The 23,381-nt window shown below is 41.2% G+C and overlaps 1 protein-coding gene across 1 annotated transcript in view; it reads left to right on the top strand.

Moving 5' to 3' along the window:
* The window catches only part of DOCK11 (dedicator of cytokinesis 11), an 82,368-nt gene that overhangs the window by 54,696 nt on the left and 4,291 nt on the right, over positions 1-23,381 (top strand). The window contains 14 exon segments of the mRNA XM_040571979.1: positions 533-648; positions 2,472-2,609; positions 7,624-7,806; positions 8,518-8,631; positions 10,342-10,557; positions 10,639-10,696; positions 12,085-12,191; positions 13,162-13,284; positions 14,196-14,309; positions 16,582-16,728; positions 17,782-17,992; positions 18,282-18,472; positions 19,118-19,218; positions 20,684-20,822. Of these exon segments, the coding sequence (XP_040427913.1) occupies positions 533-648; positions 2,472-2,609; positions 7,624-7,806; positions 8,518-8,631; positions 10,342-10,557; positions 10,639-10,696; positions 12,085-12,191; positions 13,162-13,284; positions 14,196-14,309; positions 16,582-16,728; positions 17,782-17,992; positions 18,282-18,472; positions 19,118-19,218; positions 20,684-20,822 (1,958 nt within the window).

Here is a 23,381-nt window from a genome sequence, read left to right as displayed (position 1 = left end):
GGTCACCGCTCTCTCCTGCAACATTCCTAGATTTGAAGGGGAGATATCTGAGCCAGCCCCTTAAAAATAACCCCTGGGACTTAGGACTTTTCCCCTTGCCTGTCATGGCTCAGCTTCTTGGCTGGGAGTGAGCGCCGGTGATGCCTTGGTTTGGGTAGTGAAGGGCAGGCAGAAGAGTTGCCCTGGTGTGCAGTTCAGCCCTACACAGAGACCTGGGCTGGGATCTTCTCTAAACCTTTCCATGTGGGTATTTGCCGTTTCCCTTCTGTGGGTGCAACTTGTACACCTCAGTCTGTGTCTGGCTTTAAAGACAGATTAAGGGGAAATACTGACATTGTTTTTTTTTGGTTGACATCAGGCTGAGGCATTCTCTAAATGGAGCCAGCAAATTTAGCATCTTGCTATGTGCACCTCATCTCACAAGACCAGGGAAGTGTAAAGGGAGAACCTATCTATATCAGCATTTAAATCTTGTGGGAGCTGAAGTGCTGAATACTGTTTCCTCCTGATTTATTTTTTTTTCTGTCCACAGGTGCAGGCACCTCAGAAGCAGATATTGTGCACCAAGCATTACTGGAGGGCAATATAGCCACTGAAGTGTGCCTGACAGTTCTGGACACCATCTCTTTTTTCACTCAGAGTTTCAAGGTCAGCTTTGAAATCAAAAGTGTTGGAGAAAAGAGTGCTGTTTTTCTGTGTGCTTGTTGCTTTTGGTGACCCATTCTCTTAGAATTACAGATTGTGAAAGGATTTACAAAAGTAAATCATTTGCAGCTTGTTTATTTTCCAAAATACTGAGTGTTCACAGGCTCAACAAGTAATTATGCACTTATGCAATCTCACAATTTCTTCAAAATTGCAAGACCAGAGAAAATTACGTGGATGTTATACCATGATTGTAGGCATTACAAAAATAGAGTAAGAGGAAATGTACATCATATAGAAAGTAGGGACCAGAGGAAAGGGAAATGAACATGCTTACAATAGTCACTGTTTTCTGTCATAAATTGCCTAGAAGTGAGACCCAGATTTCTTTGAATTGTAGTACATGGATGTCCCAGGGGCAGAGGCTTTCCACATGTGGTTGCTGGTCCAGATAGGACCAGTGCTGCTGGCAGAAGTCTTGTCCTCCATATAGTGATTCACACTCCTGGCAGTTGTTGCCACCTACATGAATGAAAGCCTTTGTGATGGAGAGAACCCTAGGCTGGCAAGAAAATACTGAAAAACCGTTCCAGAAAAGCTCTTCTTGAAGTGTGGTTGGAGGAACTCTGCTCATAGCAATCTGTCTTTCATAATGTCGCAGGAACAACTCTGTATTTCAGAGTAAGCTCAATGAAGACTTCATTTTTAGATGTATTGAACAACATGAAGACAAAGTGTATCCTCTGCTTCTGTTATGGAGCAAAAAGACCATCCTGGTGCATACATTAAATTACTCCATAATAGCTTGGCAATAGCAGAAGGATTTAGATGCAAGAGTTAAACCTTGCTTGAATTCACAGTTGCCTCTTTTTTAATATAGCTGAACCACAAAACAATGTGATTTTCAAACCACAGGATAGACTGGATTCCCTTCCGCTTTAATGGGCTTCTGCTTTGCTTTTATGGTTGTATGGTGTTACCACACAGAAGTGTGCAGTAAAAATGCTGATGCTGTTCTTATTGACAATATAAATAATTTCAGTCTAAAAGTATGGATCCTAAACTTGCTCTGCTGCAAGATGTGTATAGGATGTCAAAGACAAATCCAAGCCAGACAGAAGGTCGATTGGGCTGACAATCATACAGGGGACTGTTGACATATCTATACATATCTAACATATCTAACATATCTATTGATACGGAGCGTCTGAATTCCTGCTGGGTGGCCACAATGTGCCAGGCTTCCTGCCCAGTGGCTGCAAGGATAGCAGAGGCATAGGCAAGATAACTTTGACATGAAACTATATTAATCCTCTCTAGGTAATTCTGTTTTGCCATCTGTCTACAGGGGAGGGGGGAAAAGGGAGATGGGTTCCCAGAAGGTGCAAGTAGTCAAAACTCTGCAAAAGACGAGGGAAGTGATCTACTGATTTACTACAGCAATAAAACACTTGTTGAGACTCATAAAATGAAATGGAAAAAGAGTGTAACTGTTATGTTGGTAGCAGCCTGTTTTATTTAAAATATCTCTAGACCATTGATGAACGTTGTACAGAACATTGTCCAAAACCTAAAAGAGTTAGGTTTTGGAATTAGTGATGCAATAATAATAAAATGTTTTGTTTTATTCTCTGCTATTAAAATAGCATCTGACCAAACAGTGTAAGTTTGTACTGATTGTCACAGTTTCTGGTTATATTTTTACTAAAGGTTCCGCTCCTTCTCTGGCTTCGGAATTGGTGTGATTAATTATGCAAAATTCTCTCTTTCATTTTCAGCTTCAGGCACAACATTGCTGCAAAGTAAATTCTCTTATTGCTTTCCAGACCCAACTTTTAAGCAACGATGGCCATAATCCACTCATGAAGAAGGTTTTTGATATTCATCTTGCTTTTCTCAAAAATGGGCAGTCAGAAGCAGCTCTTAAGCATGTGTTTGCCTCTCTGAGAGCTTTTATTAGCAAGGTATGTAATGCATAACTCCCAAGGTGCAAGAGAATTTGCATAGGCATGACAGAATAAAACAATATTTAACTTAAGTTAACTTTAAAAAGTTTAACTCCTGTTAAACTGCCATTTTGTGCAGTTTGAAGATAAGATTTAGAAAATAGCTTCTTAACCAGGGCATGTCTTTAAAACAGTTATTACAACCATTATTATTTGCTGTATACCAGGAAACAAAATGAGAAATCACAAGGAATTCCTTCATGAGCCTGGTTTGCACAACTCCTATTAAGGATTAGTATCCTTTCTACCCAAAGCTGATGCTTCTTGTCTATTTTTTCCCCAAACTGCCAATATTACTAACAGTGCTATTGCTTGAATAGTACTTGCACTGAGGACCCGCTCATCCTCTAGCCTTGAGCTGCATTTTACCGAGGGTAGCACCTGCAGAACCTCTTCCTACACTTTTCTGAGCTATGAGGCTGTTTAATCCCCTGAGCTCATGCAGTGACAAAGCCACAGCTAACCACACAAGAGCAGTGACTGATGCTATTGCTGACATTTCCTTTCATGTGTATCAAAATTTGCCACTTCTCATAAGTACATTTTTGATACCAGATGTACACGCAAACTCCGCTGCTTCCAAGCTGCACAGTTATAATAAATTCAAAATGAATTAAAAGCTCTCAAATCACTTGAATGCAACACTTCATTAATGAGGTAAATTCATATGGCTTGAGATTGCAGCAAGGCAGCGCAGCATGTGATTGATATGCAGAAAAGTATTGTTTCCAAAGGAGGTCTTGCATGAGTCACTGAACAAAGTCTGATGAAAGACAGCGACTGCTAAAACTGTTTTTCAAAGGTGGAAAAAATCTGTACTATGATTGTTTTACTATAACTACACATAAAAGCTAAGAACTAATATGAGTATGTCTAGGGCTGATTTTTGGTTTGTTCTGACCAGACACGTGAAAACCAGAAAATGCAGAAGTCTCACTAGCTACCTATCTGGCTCCAGACAGCATGGTTTCCTACATGATGTTTTTTCCATGGGGCTTCTTAAAGCCTGCCAAATTGTCAACTGTCACCAGCAGGAATCACTTAGTTTTTCTACAGGCTCTAATATATGTTTATTGCTTTACCTTTCCCAGTATCTTTCAAGTTTTCTGGTTGATTGTGATCTGCTTATCCTTGAAATACATCCTGCTGTAGATCTACATACATCCCACATGAACATAGTCTCTCTGCACCTCTGTCCCCCTTATTAGCTGAAAGTTTGTATAGATGAAAGTATTGTTTCTTGCCTATAGCAAATAAGAGACCTTCCTTGCCTCCTTGGCAAATTTTCTGTGTTTGTTTAAATGCAAAGCCAAAGCTGCACACCTGTTCAACTTGATCTCACCATCAGCCTTCAAAACCTGGAGCCCTTCAGGGGTTACACACTCATTGTACGAAATGCTGATTGCAGCAACAAAGGCTGCATTCCAGGCAGCTGCGAGGACAGGCATTCGGGTGGTTTTCTTGGATTTCTGCCATCCTGAATCCACACTGAATTTGGCATTATGGGTCTTTGGAAATTTGAAAAATTGCTTTCAGTTAATTTCTCACGTTTCCCCTATGACAGGACATGGTGTTGCTTCTGTAAAAGCAAGATATGAGCCCAGCAGATGGTATCTATAAGGAAGTGATTTCTTTGCCAACTCCTTAACCACATGGGTCCCAAACTTCCTTTTAAGTCCTCTGAAAGACTTTTCTAAGATCCGAAGCAACAATAAAATAGATGGGGCATCACTGCGTTTCACGACAAGTGCAAAGATGGCATGTTTTTCTGCAAGTTTGTTTTGAAATATGAAAGTTGAGCTGTTTTGTTTTGAGTTGCGTATCATTGCTAGCTATAAAATAGTGTTAATTTCAAGAAAACCAAAAGTGAATTATACCTCTGACACAGCTAGTAGAGACTGTTTGTCAGTTTTATGGCCTTCTGCAGCTGATAATTAAAATGAAAAGGCCCCCCCTTTTATCTAGTGTCACAGCAAATGGTTGTTGGAGGGAAAACCTCCTGAGAGTTATTTCACTTCCCAAAATCTGTCTTAAACGTACCCCTATTTCTTCATTAAACCTGGTTATTTCATAGGCAAGAGATTCAGAATAGAAATGTCGCAAGAAAGCCAAGAACAAAGGAGGTTTATAATTGTTTACATGTTTGGTTTTGGGTTTAAAATGAACGCTGCTTGCATGCATGTGTGCCAGGAATTTGGAAAGGGAGATTTGTCTGCTTTACTGGCTGGGAAGAAGCAATAATAGCTAGAATATTCCTGTTTAATATCCCAGGTTTTCTTAAAATCTAAATCTCTTTTCAGAGCATCAGATAGATGAATACGTATGTGTATGCTTGGGAATGACCTTTAAATTAAGGGTTATGAAGGAAAAGATGCACAAAGTAGAGGGCTGAGATAATTTGCCTGCATTAAAGAGACAAGTGGATGTGAGAGTGATGGGAACCCCGTGTAGCTGCCAGCTCCATGCCTCTCTGTCCCTTGGTGCATTCATACTATCAGGGCCTGTTAGAGGCATCACCATTCCCAGGCCCTGGAGTACGAAGGCAGCAGAGCTTTGCTCCTTTCCTGCAACAGCTGATTGCATCTGACCATGTCAAGCCTTGCTTTCCTTCCCCATTAGTGCAATTTCACAGCATCAGGCTGTGATTTGTCCAAACTGATGCCCACAACTTTGAAAGGCAGGAAGGCGCATAAAGCTTTCTGCCCTGCTTTACTGTGGCAAGGCTGGTCTGGAGCCTCTCGCTGTGCTGACTCCTGCTTCAGTCCTTCGTATTAGGATCGGACCAGAAACATACTCCTCCAGAGCACATGGGGTCATGGCCACGTACAACGTTTCCCAGCACTTCCCAGCTTGTGTTCTTCTGCCAGCTGGAGGACCGCAGTCAGCACCTGGTCCAAGCTGCAGCAGGTATAAACCCTTGGGTCTGCAGCCCTGGCACCACATGTGATTGCATCTGCTTGGGATAGGTCTCCAGGAGGAAGGTGCTCAGGGATGCAGGTTGGCTATGAACAGGCCACAGCTTTTCCTCCTGGAGCTGGTGCACAGTGGAGAGGAGTACTCAGGGAGAGATTTGTGGCTTGTTGCCCAGCAGATTTTCAGGCAAAGTTTTCTCCCTAGCACTGAGTTGGAAATGTTCACTAAATCTCTTCAGGCAAGCAGTGATGCATGCAGAGAGCCAGTGCCAGACATATTTTCTTGGGTGCCCCTGTGCTGCCCATGCATGCCCAATCTCACATCGCTGTGGCCATCTCTGTGCTAATCCCAACTACTAGTGTGATCCTATCTCACTATGGGAGGATTGCATTACAACAGGCAGCAGTTACTTAATAACTCCTTTCCCAAGCGCACACGTGACCCTCTTGGCCCTGTTTTACTATGATACTTATTTGCTTCTTTTCTCCCTTTTTTTTTTTCCTGAAAATACTGCAAGAGGCAGAGAACATCAAATAGTTGGGCAGTATTTTCATGCTGCCTTGTAACCTATGTGGCTCAGTGTAATCCCTATGCTGTAGTCGTCCTAGATGCAGCTCCTAGATTCCTGTTTTAAAACTTGTCCACCAGCATGCCATGGTGGTGGCCACAGCAGTACCTACGAGCTTTTCTGAATCATATATATTTAATGCAAGGAATAGAGGGCCAAGGTAATATCTCCAGGCTCTGACTTGGAGGATGTGAGTGAATACTCTGACAGCGTTTACTGTCATCTCCCTTGGGGAGGTGGTAGGACAGAGAGAAGTGACTCACAGACCATGCCCCCTCAGTACCACTGTGTCTTGAATGAACTGAGCAAATCCTCTCCCCCGAATAGACAGAAAACATGGTTACCTCTTCGTGCCAGGAAGTTCCCTAGGGCTCGGTCCCTGGCAGAGGGAGCAAAGTGCTGCTGTATGATGCCTGAACAGCCTCTGCTCGCCCCAGGACGCACCCCTCTCCAGCTAAGTCCCTGTGGTGGCTGTGGAGGCGGCTGCGTGCCAGCACAAAACCTTGCCTTGTTCTGCTACTCTGCACCCAGCCCACTGTGGTGGGGGTGGAAGGAAGCAGCGTGCAGTCCCACCTCACAGCCAGCCACCGCTCTGACCAAGGACGGATGGATGCGTGCTGGCATCCCTGCGCCGGCAAGCCCTGCATGGAGGCTGCTGCCAATCGGGGCAATGCACTGCTGCAGCTGTCTACTTTTCAGGCATGGCTGAGCTCGCCCCCGCAGACATGCACTGAAATAGGTGTTTGCTAAGGTGACAGACGTGCTGTGGCAGTGCAGGCTGCTGCTCTTCCCTTTCTGCTTTTCTTCACCCTGCTGCAAATCCCCAAGCCCTGTTTCTAACCAAACTAGCTCATGCTGTGGTTTGGCTTGGTCCTGCTGCTTCCTGGGGCTGGCTCAGTTTGCGGGGTCACTGTGTATTTTAGGCACTCTGGGACAAGTGTGTCCCTTACTTGCTTTCCTGAATTTCTGAGGGCAGTCATGACTTTAGGCATTTTTTCTGGGACTTGTAGAAGTAGCTGTGCAAGCATCACAGGTCATGTTTCCCAGCAGGGTTGGACTTGTGGGCAAGGTCCAGCAGATTTTCTGATACCTCACACAGCAGCCTGTGGTGGGAATGTCCGTGGGACCTCCTGTCTCTGCCCTGCTGCCTGTGTTTATGGCTTTTGCAAAAGCATGAGACAGAATTCTCTCTGTCCGATATGATGAGAATTTGCACTAAACCAAAAATTGTTGGGGGTAGGGATAAATGGACATACACAAGCACATCCCCAAAAAGTGTGACAGTTAAGGTCACGTTGCTTTAGGAAATGTGGTTAAAAATAGATCCTGATTTCATTCCCACAAATACTTTTGAGCATGAAACTTTGGCAGAAGTTTTATTTAGGCTGTCCAGGCTGGAGCCCACTGTGTTGCTCCATGCCCCTGCTCATCTGAGCTCTGTAGGCAATATTTTGTGGAGTATATTCTAATATTTGCATACCTTTTGTGAAGTTTCCCTCAGCGTTTTTCAAGGGAAGGGTGAACATGTGCGCTGCCCTCTGCTATGAGATTCTGAAGTGTTGCACTTCGAAGGTGGCCTCCACAAGGAATGAAGCCTCCGCTCTTCTGTATCTGCTGATGAGAAATAACTTTGAGTTCACCAAAAGAAGAACATTCCTGAGAACACATCTTCAGGTCAGTTACTGGGGAAAAGGGAGGGATTGGGACACCTCAGATTTAATGAACAGATATATCGATATAGCTATGTTACCACATGTCTGCAGAGGAACTTGTCGTGTATTTCAAAAAAGAGCAAATCTTGCCAATCTTTTATATGGACAAAATGCCTCTTGATTTCCAGGCTTTACCTAATCCCTGTTTTCAGTGATTGGCTTAGCGCCCATTGGGTGAAATACGCTGCCATCAAGCACTCCAAGTTGTTGATTTTTTGGAATTGCAACTACAAGACACATCTCTGCCTCAGGTGCTGGCTGGGATGGGGTGCGAGGTATGGCAAGAAGAGCCACCTTTAGGGCAGGAGGAGGGATTTTTCTGGAGCTGCTTTTGAAGCGTTGCTTTTTTAAAGCAAATTTATATACCTAGAGGGGCAGATGAACACACTCTGGGTTGTAATAAGTCAGGTAAGAAGGTAACCAATGTACTCATTTCTGCGTCAGGATTTATGTTATGATTGTTATCTTGTTAATTCTGTGAATTTGCCATTCAGCAAAGCAGCTTGGTCCTCTGGGGACTGTTTGTCCATGGGAGATCAGACAGTAAAGCCACAACAACCGTTGCTTACACTGTGGGAAAGACATGTTTTTGTATAAGCTTTTTATGTAACTATGACAATAAAACTTTTCTGTTAGGGCTTGTTTAAAGAAAGCCCCTATGCTGTCCCAACAGATAATAATTGCAGTGAGCCAGTTAATAGCAGATGTGGCACTCAGCGGTGGGACGAGGTTTCAGGACTCCTTGCTCATCATTAACAACTTTGCAAACAGTGACAGGCCTATGAAGGTAGGTTGGAGAAAATAAATCACATTATGTGCTATCAGCCATTAATGCAAGATGGGGTATGTATGCACTCAAGGAAAGTGCATACTCATGTTTAAGGGTAAGCCTAATTATTCTAACTGTATGATTTATAAGCACACTCTGTCCTGGTTGCTCAGTAAACAAGAATTATAGCAACAGCAGTAGGGCCAGCTGTACCATGCGTCATGTTCCACTGTGATGCCTAACGGCAAGAGGAGAGAGCACAGTAATTCAGGTTACGCATCACATAGGGTGCTCCTTTCAAGGGCTTCCAAAGAGCTTTCTAAGAACATCCAGCTTGGAGAGGAATGACAAGGGAGGGCCTGTTGCCTAAAGGAAATAATTAGCAGGAATTAAAATTAATTAATTGATGGTAATATTATGAAAGTCCTCTTTTGTAAAGATTAATGGTTTTATTTCTTTGGAAAATAAGAGTCTCTCTTTGCACTAGAATGAACAGCTTCTACCTAACCTATTGAACAATATATCATCACTACAACTTGCTTCATTGTGCATGGTGTAGCTGCCAGTGTAGGACTGAGAAAAATGGAAAAGAAGACTTTTATAATTCTATGACCATCGTATGACCTAAAGGTGGAATGGGAACCTCAGTTGGGTGTTGAATTTTGATATGGCAAAGTTATAGTTAGGATATACCTGACAAAAACTTCAGCTCTCTTCTGCACACATATATTTATAGGGTTTTCACTGATCTAAATTTTGCTGGTCTCATCATGAGACCATCATTATATCTAGACAGATTTCTGACAAGAAAATCTGACAAGACAGATTTCCCAGTACAAGAGAGATTCTATTATGGTGGAGAGAATGCCATGCACAGGTCCAGACATAGCACATGGAGAGAGAAATGAACCAGGCTCAATACAGAAAAGAGAAGGATGAGGAGGCATCTAACTGTTACTTTCTACTACCAAAAAGGGAGGTTATAGAGATGAGGAAGTCAGGCTCTTCTCAAAGGGGCAGGATGAGAGGCAATGAACACAAGTTGCTACAAGGGAAATTCCAACTTTACATAAAGAAAAAATTGTTTTCCAGGATAGTGGGGCAGGGGCCAGAAGAGAGGTCAGATTTCTGTCCTTGGAGATTATCAAAACTTGGCTGGACAAGCCTTGCTCTAACTCAGTGCTGATCCTGTTCAGAGCAGACAATCAGACTTGAACCTGTGTTTTTTTCTCTAATACATGCCAGTGGTGGGAAGCTCTACAAATGCCTTTGGTGCTTTAGGAATTATAGAGTGAGCACATCAGATACTAACAAGCCAGATGTTGATTGAAGAGAAAAATGCTTCAGGAGTGGTTTACGGTTCCATTCTGTGGCATTCACGTGCAAGGAGCACCTCTGTCTCGCCCTCACACCCGCTCCTCAGGATGCAGAAGTACCTGCTGCACTTCAGCACAGGAATAGCTAGCCTGATATCCTGTGCACAACCAGGAGAGATTGGCCCTGTGCATGCTCAGATTGAAATATCTCTAATTGAATATGAAATATTGTTTACTTTATAAACTGTGAGTTCAGTAGGTAAAAGCTACAGTCAGTGCTATCCCCTATACTTTGCTTTTTCAGACTGACAGCAAGTGGAGTTTTGGCTTAAAGGGTACCAACGGTCTTTGACAAAGCCTAGAACACCTTTTGTTTCTGTGTTTGCTTCTAATTAAATTTGTTTTGTATCAGGCAACTGCTTTTCCTTCTGAAGTCAAAGATCTGACAAAGAGAATCCGTACAGTACTTATGGCTACTGCCCAAATGAAAGAACATGAAAAGGATCCAGAAATGTTGATAGATCTACAGTACAGTTTAGCTAAATCTTACGCAAGCACCCCAGAGCTGCGGAAAACATGGCTGGACAGTATGGCAAAGATACATGTGAAAAATGGAGACTTTTCAGAGGTAATTTACATAATTAAAAACAATGTGCCTAACAAGACAGATGTACAGATGACATTTTAATTTTTCCTTTGTACTTTGCAGGCAGCCATGTGTTATGTTCATGTAGCAGCCCTTGTTGCAGAGTTTCTGCACAGGAAAAGTAAGTGTTTACTGTTTAAGAGGCACAAGACAATGCAGTGGTGAATGATGATTTGGTAAATTATTATTTATTGATCTCTTCTGAACATGCTAAAAAGGAAAAAAATGCAGTGTGACATGATGAAGGTAGAAGAAGGTGAGTATTTTTAAAGAAAGTAATCTAAGTGTTCAAACACAGGCATCTACTAGGCTGGCCAGGTCTTCTTAGACAGTCATGTTGGCACCTTGCTGAGAAAAATAAGAACTGATACATCATGTCTCAGTTTAAATGTTCAGATGTATTTCACATTAGGAAATGTGCTCACAGGGGAAGCCCATTTTACAAACGGGCTGTATGTATGTTCATCAGAAGTATCGATATAGGCAATACAGAAAACTATATAGAAGCAAACAGTCAAAATTCAGTCAAAAAATGAGGCTATAGCCTAACTATACAAATACATAAAGAGCAACTGGAAAAAAGAGAGTGGTGTGGTTTAATGTAAAACAGGACAAACTTGTGTATTCTCAAGTAAAAGCATAACATTTTGCAGGTTTTCTTGTAAAAATTTATTTCACAGTTGATATATTGACCCCATTTGTCATTTCCATGTAAGGGAGTATTGTTGAAAGAGACTTAACTTTCTACTACTTTCAAAAGTTAAAGCCGCACAGAAGTTGACTGTGCGCACTGCCTTGGCTGGAAAGGTCTCTTAGTGCTTTGCTCAGGGGGCTTGAAGTCCCTCCAAATTCTGTGTGTTGGCTAAATGGAAAAAATCAGGACATGTTTTTTTGATATGTATATAAACTTCATATGGCTGCAGAGGGGAGAACATTGAAAGCTGAACCTTCTTTATTTGTACCCTGGAGGCTGCTGTCTACAACCAGTGGTAAAAAAGAAGAGGACCAAGTCTGAAGGAATATCAAGTGATATACCTTGTGTTATCTCTGTCAGTGACACTGTTTACATATACGTAGGCTGGAAACAGTTCAATACAGGCTGAACTACTCAAAGCTTCAGGGTGCATAACTATGGTTTCTGCTAGGAGTATACTGCCCTGTTCACTTCCTATCCTGCTCTCCAGCATCCAGCGGTAGCTTTCTCCTTGCAACTTCTTTGCAAAAATATACCCTGGTCCGTCCTAATGGGTTGGTCAAAGGTGACTTCCAGATAGTACACTGGAAGATCTGTTGTTGATGTTAGTCACATACTAGGAATGACTCCTTTGGCAAATGGCTGGGGAGATTCTTATGTGTTCAATCCCGTGACAGCAAATCAGTAGCAAAAATGGGAGTCGGGTCCCCTGCTGCCTGTAGGACTTTGCTATCAACTGGACTTCTTTGGCCATTGAAGCATGATGCATTTGAGAAAAGTTATTCTGTGAATTCATTTGCTTTTGTCTGCTACAGAACTCTTCCCCAGTGGATGCACTGCCTTCAGGAAAATCACTCCCAATATTGATGAAGAAGGTGCAATGAAAGAAGATGGTGGGATGATGGATGTACATTACAGTGAGGTGAGGTCCTGTAGTATAGAATATGGAAAATTTGATAACCTAATAGGATTTAGTGTTAGACTGTGCTCATGTGAGCTTTAGCAAATTGTAGTTGTGCACTGTCATCTGTAAGGAAGGCTGTTCCATGGCAATTTCCCAAGAGAACTCTTCGTTGACAGATGTTATGTGTACAATTCAGATAGGTAAATCTGGTGCAAGTTCTTGGTTCCTTTGAAAGGCTTTTCTAGTTCTGAGAGTGAAAAAGCTACACCGCAAACTTTGTCTGCCACGTTATGCAAATGCTAACCCTTGCCAGCATAGGACAGCGCAGCTTGATATTTTTGAGGCACAGAATGTAAGTCAAGCTCTGCCGAGCAAGAGGTCCGTTTAGATTTCCCTTGAGTTTGGGCTGTGCTGCAGGACACCATGGTAACAGAACAATCTAGAGACCATAGCAGGGCACTGGGGAAACAGAAAGATCCTCCCGTAAGTTACAGAGAGTCACGATTACTTCTGCTCCATCCATGTGCAACTGGGTGGGCCACGTGCGTGAGTGAGGTGGCCCTGCAGCCTTGCTGCTTGACTGTCCATTCATCAAGACTAGGCTTGGGGATCCTTAGCAGTACATCCCATTGCTATTGCATGCATGTTCCTTGAACATGCATGTTCCTCTTTGTTATGTACCTCTTTCTTCCAGAACTTTCATCTCCATATCCTCCCAAAGTTTTGGCATTCTCTTAGGGAGGTAGCTAAATAACCAAGGCATACTTGCTGGCTACTGTGCTGACTGATGAGTTACTAAGAATTAAACTTTTAAAAATTAACTTTTTTTCCCCTTCACAGTTTAGAATACTTTTGGAAAGGCCAGGAACACAAAGTGTTTGAACTTATGTAACTGTGGCCACTTATACTGGGACCTATTAAAGTATCTGTAGCTCAAATGGTTTATCTTCTCTTTGACTTAACAACACCCATTTGGTTGCTCTTGTAGGAGGTCCTAGTGGAGCTGCTGGAGCAATGTATAGATGGTCTGTGGAAAGCAGAGCGTTACGAAACAATTTCTGAAGTTTCCAAACTGATCATTCCTATTTATGAAAAACGGCGTGAATTTGAGGTACTCATTTTGAAGTAGTTTGTATGTATCAGGTAATTTCATAGGTTGCTAAGGAAAAAGCAAGACACTTCTATTTCTCACATTCTGAGTTAATGGATTGGAGTCTGTAAAGCACACATTTTGCTTCATTGCTGGTCATTAAACAAATGAATGAAAGCAGTGGTATGGAGCGTAATTATTAAAGTTAAAGCATTCCTAGATGTGGAAGACCATTACTAGTGAATAATGCCCATCTTCCTTTCCCTAAAATAAAGCTGTCATTCCCATATGCTCATCAAAGCCATAGATTCTTTTTGTCCTTTAGTACGTAGAGACTTGAGTGTTTTAAGGGTTAAGAAAAGCGTGAACTGTTCAAAGAGAGGACTGGATCCTCAAGTAATTCAGTGGCTAGCAGAGAGGAAGGAAGGAAGCTGTCACTGTCTTGCTACTCCCCAACACCTGCATTGATCTGTGCTCCAGCGAGGCTCAAATGCTGATCAGTGCTCCCCTTTCCCTTCCTCTCCCATGATCCCCTCCATGTCAGGAAAGCATCCAGCTACATAAATAAAGCTATGAGAAGTCTTGATCTATTGTTTTCAACATAAAGCTGTTTTTAATCAGAAAAGAATTTCTGAGTAAAATACTGCAAGCTGGTCTACCCTTAAAGGCTTAGTCAGTGAACATGCTGAGACTGTAGGCTGTCTTCTCTCGAAAGACAGTGGTTTTATTGCGTTTGTACCTTTCAGACCTGAAGCCAAGAATGTACTTGAGACTGAGGTTTTTTGAAAGAAACTACGTGAACTCAACCTCTTTAGAAATTCTAATTTGCATTCTCCAATGGATTGTGATCAAATACTCAGTAGCTTCCAGTGTTAGCTAGAATTTCCTGCTTGTGTAATTCTGCTTTAATGATGTCAAGATTTGTTTTTCAGAAACTTACTCAACTATACAGAACGCTTCATGGAGCATATGCTAAGATATTGGAAGTGATGCACACAAGGAAGAGGCTTCTTGGAACTTTTTTCAGAGTGGCCTTTTATGGACAAGTAAGTATATACACAGGCTTGCCAGCTACTGCTCACCTGGCATCCAGACCCATAAAGCTGCTGCTTGGTCAGGTCTTAAGCTGAAAAACCTACTAGCTCCTTTGGTGCTCCACTAGTTTGTTGTGTCTTTGTGAGTGTTTCGGTATTGCACCCTTGAGGTGAATGTTCGTATCTCTCTCTAGGAGCACTTGATTTATTATAAATTTTGTTTCTGCTGATGGGATTTTCAGAAAGCAACTCAGCAGTAAGAAAATTACTTAGCGGGTTCAGAAAACGTTTTTTTTTTAAATTATAGTAGTTATAAGTTACACAAACGCAATTTAGCGTGTATAGTATATAAGCAGTAATAGTATTCAACCATAGATTATAAACAGTAACAGATATTTTCTTTTGCAGACAATTGCTGCTCCCATCTAAATATTAACAAAGTAAAAGGTTACCTTAGAAGCAGGAGGCAAAATATGTATCAGAGTTGGTTTCATACTTTTAGGGATAGGTAATATTTTTCATTAGCTGAGGTAGTTGGAAAAATGGAGATCTGGGACTCAGTCCCAAAGAGTGTGATCTTACCATATCTGATGCAGTCTTCTGAACCCGAAAGTAGTTGCATGTGTTTTTCTTCCACCTATAGCAGTTAATCAAATAAAGTGTGTTACTTCTCATCTCCCTTGCATCTCTGGACTATCTTCTTCTGCTTATGGACCCATAACCCCAAGGGAAATGCAGATTCCCTCTTTAGAAAATACTATGTAAATGATATTAGCCCTGCCTTTCCTGGTTCCTTCTTTTAGAAGATGTGATGAATACCCCTGAAACCATCATGGGTTTGTACCTTTGAACACCACTGTCATTTCACGAACAACATATCTTTATTGAGAGGAGCTCTGAGGAGAAGGACCTGGGAGTGTTGGTTGATGAGAAGCTCAACATGAGCCAGCAGTGTGCACTTGTAGCCCAGAAAGACAACCATATCCTGGGCTGTATCAAAAGGAGAGTGGCCAGCAGGTTGAGGAAGGCGATTCTCCCTCTCTGCACTGCTCTTGTGGGACCCCACATGGAGTTCTGCATTCAGGTCTGGGGCCCCCGGCACAAGGAGGGCATGGACATATTAGAATGAGCCTAGAGAAGGGCCTCAAAGATTATCAAAGGGCTGGAGCCCCTCTCCTATGGAGACGGACTGAGGGAGCTGGAGATGTTCAGCCTGGAGAAAGGAAGGCTCCAGGGAGACGTTATAGCAGCCCTCCAGTACCTAAAGGGGGGCTACAGAAAGTCTGGGAAGGGACTCTCTGTCATGGCATTCTAATTTCATGGGTTGGAATTAGATGATCCCTAAGGTCTCTTCCAACCCAAGCCATTCTATGATTCTATGATCAGTGACTTTTGCTGCAGCAAACATTTTGTCCTCATCTTCATACTTCATACTTTGGGTATGTAAAAAGTTCATAAGGTTAGCAACAGATAAAAGGAAACAACTGCTAGTTTGGTTTTCTAGAATCTAGAAATAACTGGATCAACCCGTAAAACTAAGCAACGTGACATCCTGACAAACAATACTTGATCCAGTTTTGCACTTTAAAGCTTTGTCAGCTTTATATGTCAGCTACATAAAGATAGTTTTAATAATGTCACAATTTTTGATTGGAGCAACTTGCCAAAGCATGAAGCTTTCATGCTGTTTCCATTACAGGGAGAACTGGTAACACAGGCACAACCTTTGGTGCAATTTTGTTTCTGTTTACAACAAAAACACTGAGTTCCACTTCCCTGAATACAAGAAGAATCAAAACAGTGGAAGCACGTTTCTTTATTTATTGCTTGAAGTTCCCGTTGGCTTACACAAAATCCTTTTCTTTAGACTTTTCACATGGCTCTGCTTTCAGGGCTCGGCAAATTTGTCTTTCTACTCCTTCTCTAACCCTGGTTTTGGTGTTTTTTTCTCCTAGTTGCCTCTTTCCAACCTTCCTAAAAGACAACCTCTGACCAAATCCCTCTTCCACATTGTTTAGATTTCTCATTAGTCATACTAACGCCGTTGTGTTTAGCAATGACGTGCTTGTATTTGTTGAGGAATTTAAAAATTTATTTGCACAAGTTTTGAAGGAGTCTTAAACAGACCACATTGCAAGATTTAGTGCAAGCCATAGTCTTCTAAACCTTCTTCACCTTCTGAAATGTTAGTAGAAAGTTGCTTTCAAAGTAGCAAATCTGAAATAATGTTTTCTAAGCGAAGAAACTCATCCATTCCTCATGACTTGTTTATGATTACTACTAGACATTCTTTGAAGAAGAAGATGGAAAGGAATATATCTATAAAGAGCCCAAGCTGACAGGCCTATCAGAGATCTCCCTCAGACTTCTTAAACTTTATGGAGAAAAGTTTGGGTCGGAAACTGTAAAAATTATCCAGGATTCCAACAAGGTAAATTTAAAATGCATGATCAAGCTAACAAAATGCAGTGAACGTCAGGGCCACATAGTAGAGAGTGCACTGATGAGTGCACTGACAAAAATATCAATTGTATTCTACTAATACTGGTCAGGGCCTGGGACTACACTGCTCTAAGCACTGTGCAAATGCAGCACAGAAGAATGAGCTTTGCTCTGTGGACCTGACAGATGGGAGATGACGGAGCATCCCTTCCTTCTGCCAGTAGAAAGGGAGGAGCAAGCCCTGTCTTCTGCCCTTTTACAGGCACCCTGCTTGCAATTGCCCCTCCCATTCCTATGCTCCCACGTGGACAAGGTGCATAGCTTGGCAGTGTGGTGCTGATCTGTCTTCCAGGTGGAAATAAATGAATTGGGAATTATGAATGGGAAATGGCAATTTACATCTCTCTCAGCCCTGTTGCTGAAAGGTGTTGGGAACCAGCACAGAGGAGCAGATGATTGGAAGGAGAATTACTTGTCATTGCTCTGACACTCCAAATCTAAGAGAAAATCTTTTGTGGCCTCATAGTCATAGCTTCCTTTCCCTATAGAATATCTATTTATGCTCACTGCAAGGGCTGTGCACACTCTTGGGTTGCAACTGTGGATATGTCTCAGTTACTAAAGACAATGCTAGAGACCTCAAATGTTGTTTTGTGCAAACCTGCAGATTTGCACGATACAGCACAGTGCTGCATAAATGCTAGCTCATGGCTGGGAAGCAATATGGTCATATTGGAAGTTCAGGAGTGTGCTGCATTGATTGATAGCACAATATGACTATCCCTTCCAGGTATACCTTGTTTGGCACCAGATGTGGTATCTCTTGTGCCACAGCCTCACTGTCTTGTATGTCTGCTAGCTGATGGTCTAACCAACACAGCTGAGGTTAAAGAGAGTGTTTGATGTGTCATTCACATGCATGCAGTGGGGCCAGGACAGCAGAGAATCAGAGTGTACATCCAATCCCAGTATATAAATTAAATGATTGTAAGTTAAATTGCTAACCTTTGTTCTTTTAGTGAGAAACTCTCTTATTTCACAGGTCAATGTTAAAGACCTTGACCCTAAGTATGCTCATATTCAAGTGACTTACGTGAAGCCCTATTTTGAAGACAAAGAAATCTCTGAAAGACGGACTGAATTTGAAAGAAATCATAACATCAATAGATTTGTATTTGAGACTCCTTACACTTTATCTGGAAAAAAACATGGCAGTGTGGAAGAACAGTGTAAAAAAAGGACCATTCTAACTAGTAAGTACAAGCATCTGAACTTGAGACAGTAGGTATCAGCAACTGTTTTTAGACCATTTTATCTCCTAAAAACTTCTTAATCAAAACTGTGATATGATATTCTGGTTAGGAGGGGGATTTTCTATGTGCAAATTTTTACAAATGAATAAATTGTGATGTTAAATTATAGCCTTGTTCAGGATTTCACACACACCAAGTAAAACATGTAAAGCATAAGGATCTATCTGTATATACTCCTGTTTGCTAAAAGACTTTTCAATCTATAAACCTCATTTGCTGTTTCTGCTAGCTTCAAACTCCTTTCCATACGTAAAGAAGAGAATTCCAGTCAATTATGAACACCAGGTTAATTTAAAACCAATTGATGTTGCAACTGATGAAATAAAAGACAAGACCGCAGAGCTGCAAAAACTCTGCTCTGCTGGTGATGTTGACATGATCCAGCTGCAGCTCAAACTGCAAGGCTGTGTTTCCGTGCAGGTAAGGCTTGACATCTATTCAAAATTACATTTATATACACATCTCAGAGTGAGTCATCTTTTCACAACGCAGCACATTTACTTTCCAGAAATCATTAACTACCTTGTTTGCAGCACTGCAGCCATCAGCCTGCCAGCGCAGCTTGCCTTGCCACATATATTTGTGGGTGGTTCATGGCAATAAGGGTTTTGTCCTGTGGTGTTTGCAGTGCCAAGTCCAAGTGTAGCTGCACATTAGTTGTCCATGGGTGAATGCTAAAATACATTTAGTTCTTGAAGACTGTACTGTAAATATCAGGCTGAAATAACCTTTTTGTGAACCTGACTTTTCTCCAGCCGGATACATGACCTTAAGACTCAGACCATACGGCTTGCCAAACGGAAATAAGAGGAAAGTATGAGGAAACAGATTGCCTCTCTGTTTTTTATCTCCCTTTATCTTTTGGTCTTAAAAAGCCTAGATGGAAAACAATTCTCAAGTGTTGAGACTTCAGGTGCCTCTGGTGATACTAGTAATGTAGAGCTGGTAGCATTCAAATAATAAGCTAATTATTTTCAAGAAAAAAAAATATATACGCTTCTTAACTACCTTTAGCAACTCAGTCAAAGTTCTATCATAAATGATTCCTTACTTCTTTGGTTCCAGGTTAATGCTGGTCCCTTGGCCTATGCCAGGGCTTTCCTAAGTGACAGCCAGTCCAGCAAATATCCTGCTAAGAAGGTGAATGAGTTGAAAGAAATGTTCAGGTAGGACTTCTAATGTAATAAAAACTTGCCAACTGGCTGGAACGTGGTACTTGCTTTTCTTGTGTTTTGGTGTGTCTCCAAAATCAGCAAATACTGAATGCTCACGTCTTAAAAAGATCCAGGTCTGATGGTGCCATGGTTGCTCAGACATGGAAAAAAGCTACTGTAACTATATATGTCAAGTGTTCCCAGTCTTGGGGTTGTGATTACCATGATTGAATACCTGCTTCAGTTGTTTGTGTGGGTATTTGAGTTTATAGAAAGTACGCTTGAAAATTAGAGGTCTGATAGTCTTGTGTTCAGGACTCTTTCATTTTGTGCATTGTTTCCCAATCTTGCCAAAGAGATTTTTGACTAGATAATGATGAACTTCAAATATTTTAAAGCAAATCCCTTTCCATTTTATGGGGGACCATCATTCTCGATTGTTGCTATGTTTGGACACCATATGACTTGCACAGGCATTTTTCTAACTCTCTCCAGTCCCACAGGATAGGTGCATAGACCATGGCCTTTTACTTCCCACTTGAAAGTGTCCCCCATATAATCCAGCAGCTCCTGCTTCACCTCAGGATGACGTGTTCCCACACTTTGCCACACTACTTTCTGGACCTCCCGGGAGCAACCAGTTGCCCACTGGCTCCTACATTCATGGCTTGGTGCTGGTGACACCCATTTCATCTGCTGGTGACAAAGCAGCATTAGGGCCAATTCTAGGTATCTTCAGTGTATTGTGTAATCTAGCAAACCATGGAAAGAATAAGGGAATAATCACTGAAAACCTGCCATGCATGGCTGCAGAACAGAGGAAAAGGACAAACATAATCAGTTTCATGCAAAAAATAAAATAAATAAATAAATACATTTCTGGAAAATCCCAGACATGCTTGTAGTATTTTCACTATAGTCTCATTAGAGAGAGAGAGAGAGAGAGAGAGAGAGAGAGAAATAATGCCTGTGAAATAAGAGAAGAAAATAAGCAACAGTAACCAAGAAAACAGTGTTACAGCTCCCCATGATCTATATTTCTTGTCTGCTGTTAGCAACTTGACCTCGTGTGGTGCACGTCCTGCACCACATACATCCAGATTTATCAAGCCCTGTACAATTGATTTCCCTCCTGCGCCTGAGCATGGCCTGCCCCTGTTTTGTGACCCCACCTGCTGCTGGTTGGGCTCATCTGAGATCTACAACCTGTGTGTGGTGCCACAGGTTCTGGAGAAGGTCAGAGACCATTGTGCACTGCAGGTGTGTGTGCCCCCTTTATTCAGCACCCAGGCTCAAAGGAGCACAGCAGAACACGATCCTGTGTTGAAGTCCCTTCCCATTCACTGACCCACGGTGCCAGGGATGCCCCTAGAATGTGACTTGTCCCAGACATTGGGGAAAAGGGAAAAACTGTTTTCTTTCCGTAGAAAAGGACTGGGAAATTGTAATACACAAAGTTAATTCCTTTCCTCCCCAGGAAGTTTATACAAGCCTGTGGAATTGCTCTGGAGCTCAACGAGCGACTCATTAAGGAGGATCAAGTGGAGTACCATGAGGGACTAAAATCAAACTTCCGGGATATGGTGAAAGAGCTTTCAGATATCATCCATGAACAGGCATGTACTGCATGTCAAGAGCCCACAAAAGTGGTTCTCTGTGCTTGAAAATTAGCTAACGTTGAAAACTTACTGAAAACTAAATGAAAACACCTCATGTAATTTAACTAAATTCAAAGAAGGCAAATAACTAAACGTGAAAAGTAAATGATACACTTGGTAGGTTCCTAACAACCGGTTTCTGTTGCTTGCAAGCCTCATCCTGGCATTGGTATACACAGTGGAGTCTTCAGTGACACATATCATTAGTTTCCTGGCCCCTTTGGTCATCAGAAATCTTGTGCCGTGTTTTGTTTCATGCTTTCTGCATTGGAAAAGTCCTGTGATAAGTCACAGGTTGAAATTCTCTGGCAAAATTTCCGTTTCCTGTTATATCCCACTTAAGTTCCTTTTTTTTTTTTTTTCTTTAAAGGATGTTTTCTTTGAATTTTGACTTAATGCCAACTATTCATATGCACTGATAAGGTATTTGTGCTAAATTATGTGACCCATGTTTTAATGTTTTATTGGATCTTTCTAGGAAAACACATTTGAATTGTAACATCAGAGAGGTGAGAGGTTCAGGGAACAATTCCACATCTATCTAGTATCATGCTGTGAGATCAGATGAAAACTGGTTTTCTGAAGTAACCTCTTTATCTCTGTGCTTGAATTGTGCCTTCATTATGACAAAAGAAAAATCAATGTAGATTTATAGTATCAAGCATGTAAGATGAACGGTTCTGACTGTGTTGTGATTCATAGGTCTTGAAAGTTAGAAGAATGTTTTCAAAATCTCCTAGTTCCTCTACAAAGTCATTTAGCTTCTCACGCCACAGGTAGATATACTGCTTAAATATAGTTTATTTACCTTTTATACAACAGTTCCACGTGTGGCAATTAAAAATGTAGCACGTTAAGTCCCTAAAAATAGACAAATTCCACAATAATTTGAGAAGTACATAAGAAAAATGTGCAAGTAGCAAAATAATATAACTGCACCAGGCTGCTATTTGTAAGTCACGTTATTTACAGTAAAATAATGCTTATGAAAATCAAACAAAGTTGTTTTTTTTTTATGGAAAAGTACCTTATCATTTCAGGGAAGCAGGATGCGTAGTCTCATGACGTGGCTGAATTTTGTCATAGAAATATAAGGGAGGATGTGTTTGAGAATAAGTAATATTCTGCTTGTGACCATCATTTTCCTAGTGTGCAAACTACTATTTTGCACATTTAGCGCATTCATTTTTTCATGTACATTCCCTACCTTGTTTACTTCACTGTTGAATTTTGCTCAGAGATGTTTGGCCATAGGAGTTGCCACCTGCTTACTCTACGCTATTTGCAAGTAATCCTCTCCAAGACATTTGATTTGCATGCAGCTGCTGGAACTTCTGTGGTTTCTGAATTCTGCAATAGTCAAATTGAAAACAAATCACTCAGTTCTGCACTGTGGCAGTATAATAGTTAAGATTGTCTTAGAACAAAGAAGCATTATTAAAGCACACCTTATTATCTTTACATATTTACAAATACAATGTCTTGTTCTCTTCTGTTAATGTGTGAAATATTACGGCAACGGAAAAGTCAAAGTGAATTGCTCACTGGGAAGGAGATATTTTCACTTTCTTCTATGGGGCTTTAGTATTTTGTAATTGATCAAAAACAGCTTAAAACGTAATGTTTACAAGCACTGTTCTTAATCATTGTACAAAATTATATAGATAACTGCTGACATTAATTTTGTATTGCCATCAAATGAGCCAAGTAACTAGCAATTTAAACAATGAAACATTTTCTTCTGCAAAATTGCTCAGTTAAGTGTAAAAAGTATATTATATTAATTTAGGGTTCTCATTACAAATAACAAATCCTTTTCTAAATTTTTTCAGTGCCCCAAAGCAACACAGGCAGTGCATTTATTTTGAGATGGCAGGGCAGATGGGTCAGCCTGTGACCTATCTACTGATATTTTAAGTTAGGGAAATGTAAAAACAAAAAATTGGTAAACTGCACCCGAATAGGTACAAGAAGCCTCAGAGAGTGTCTGAATACTGTATGTCCAGAAACTGTTTATGATGGCCAGTGATCTCAGTTTCACAGATGTAAATTAAGACTAACTTCTTGGCTGATGAACCACAGAGTGAAAAACAAATACCCAGTCTGCTCTAGAGCAGCTCTAGCAGTACATTAGATTCCATGCTGTGAGACCATCCTTCAGCTTATAAAATACAAAATTTTGTCACAGATATAGTGGGTGTTTGTTATACTTAGCTGCATATGCTCCCCATGCTTATAAATTAATTAAAAACAAAAACAAAACCAAAAAAACTATCGCTGCTAAGATATAATAAAAAATTTCTATACAGAGAGAATTGTTTCTTTGCTTGACTGGATAGTCATAACGGAAAGCTATCTGGTAATGTGCAGAAGAATGTATATATGAATGCTACAGAAATTGCTAAATTACTGTTCTTTCTCATTTTTTGTTGTGCTGCCTTTGTGAAACAGCTTTGAAGACAAGGTTGGATATCTTTTTCACATACCTTTTTAAAGAGCTTGATTATAATAATGAAC

This window comes from Cygnus olor, chromosome 13, assembly GCF_009769625.2.
Source record: "Cygnus olor isolate bCygOlo1 chromosome 13, bCygOlo1.pri.v2, whole genome shotgun sequence".
NCBI lineage: Eukaryota > Metazoa > Chordata > Aves > Anseriformes > Anatidae > Cygnus > Cygnus olor.
The sequence above is the reverse complement of the archived record's forward strand: the minus strand, read 5'-3'. Positions and strand labels throughout refer to the sequence as shown.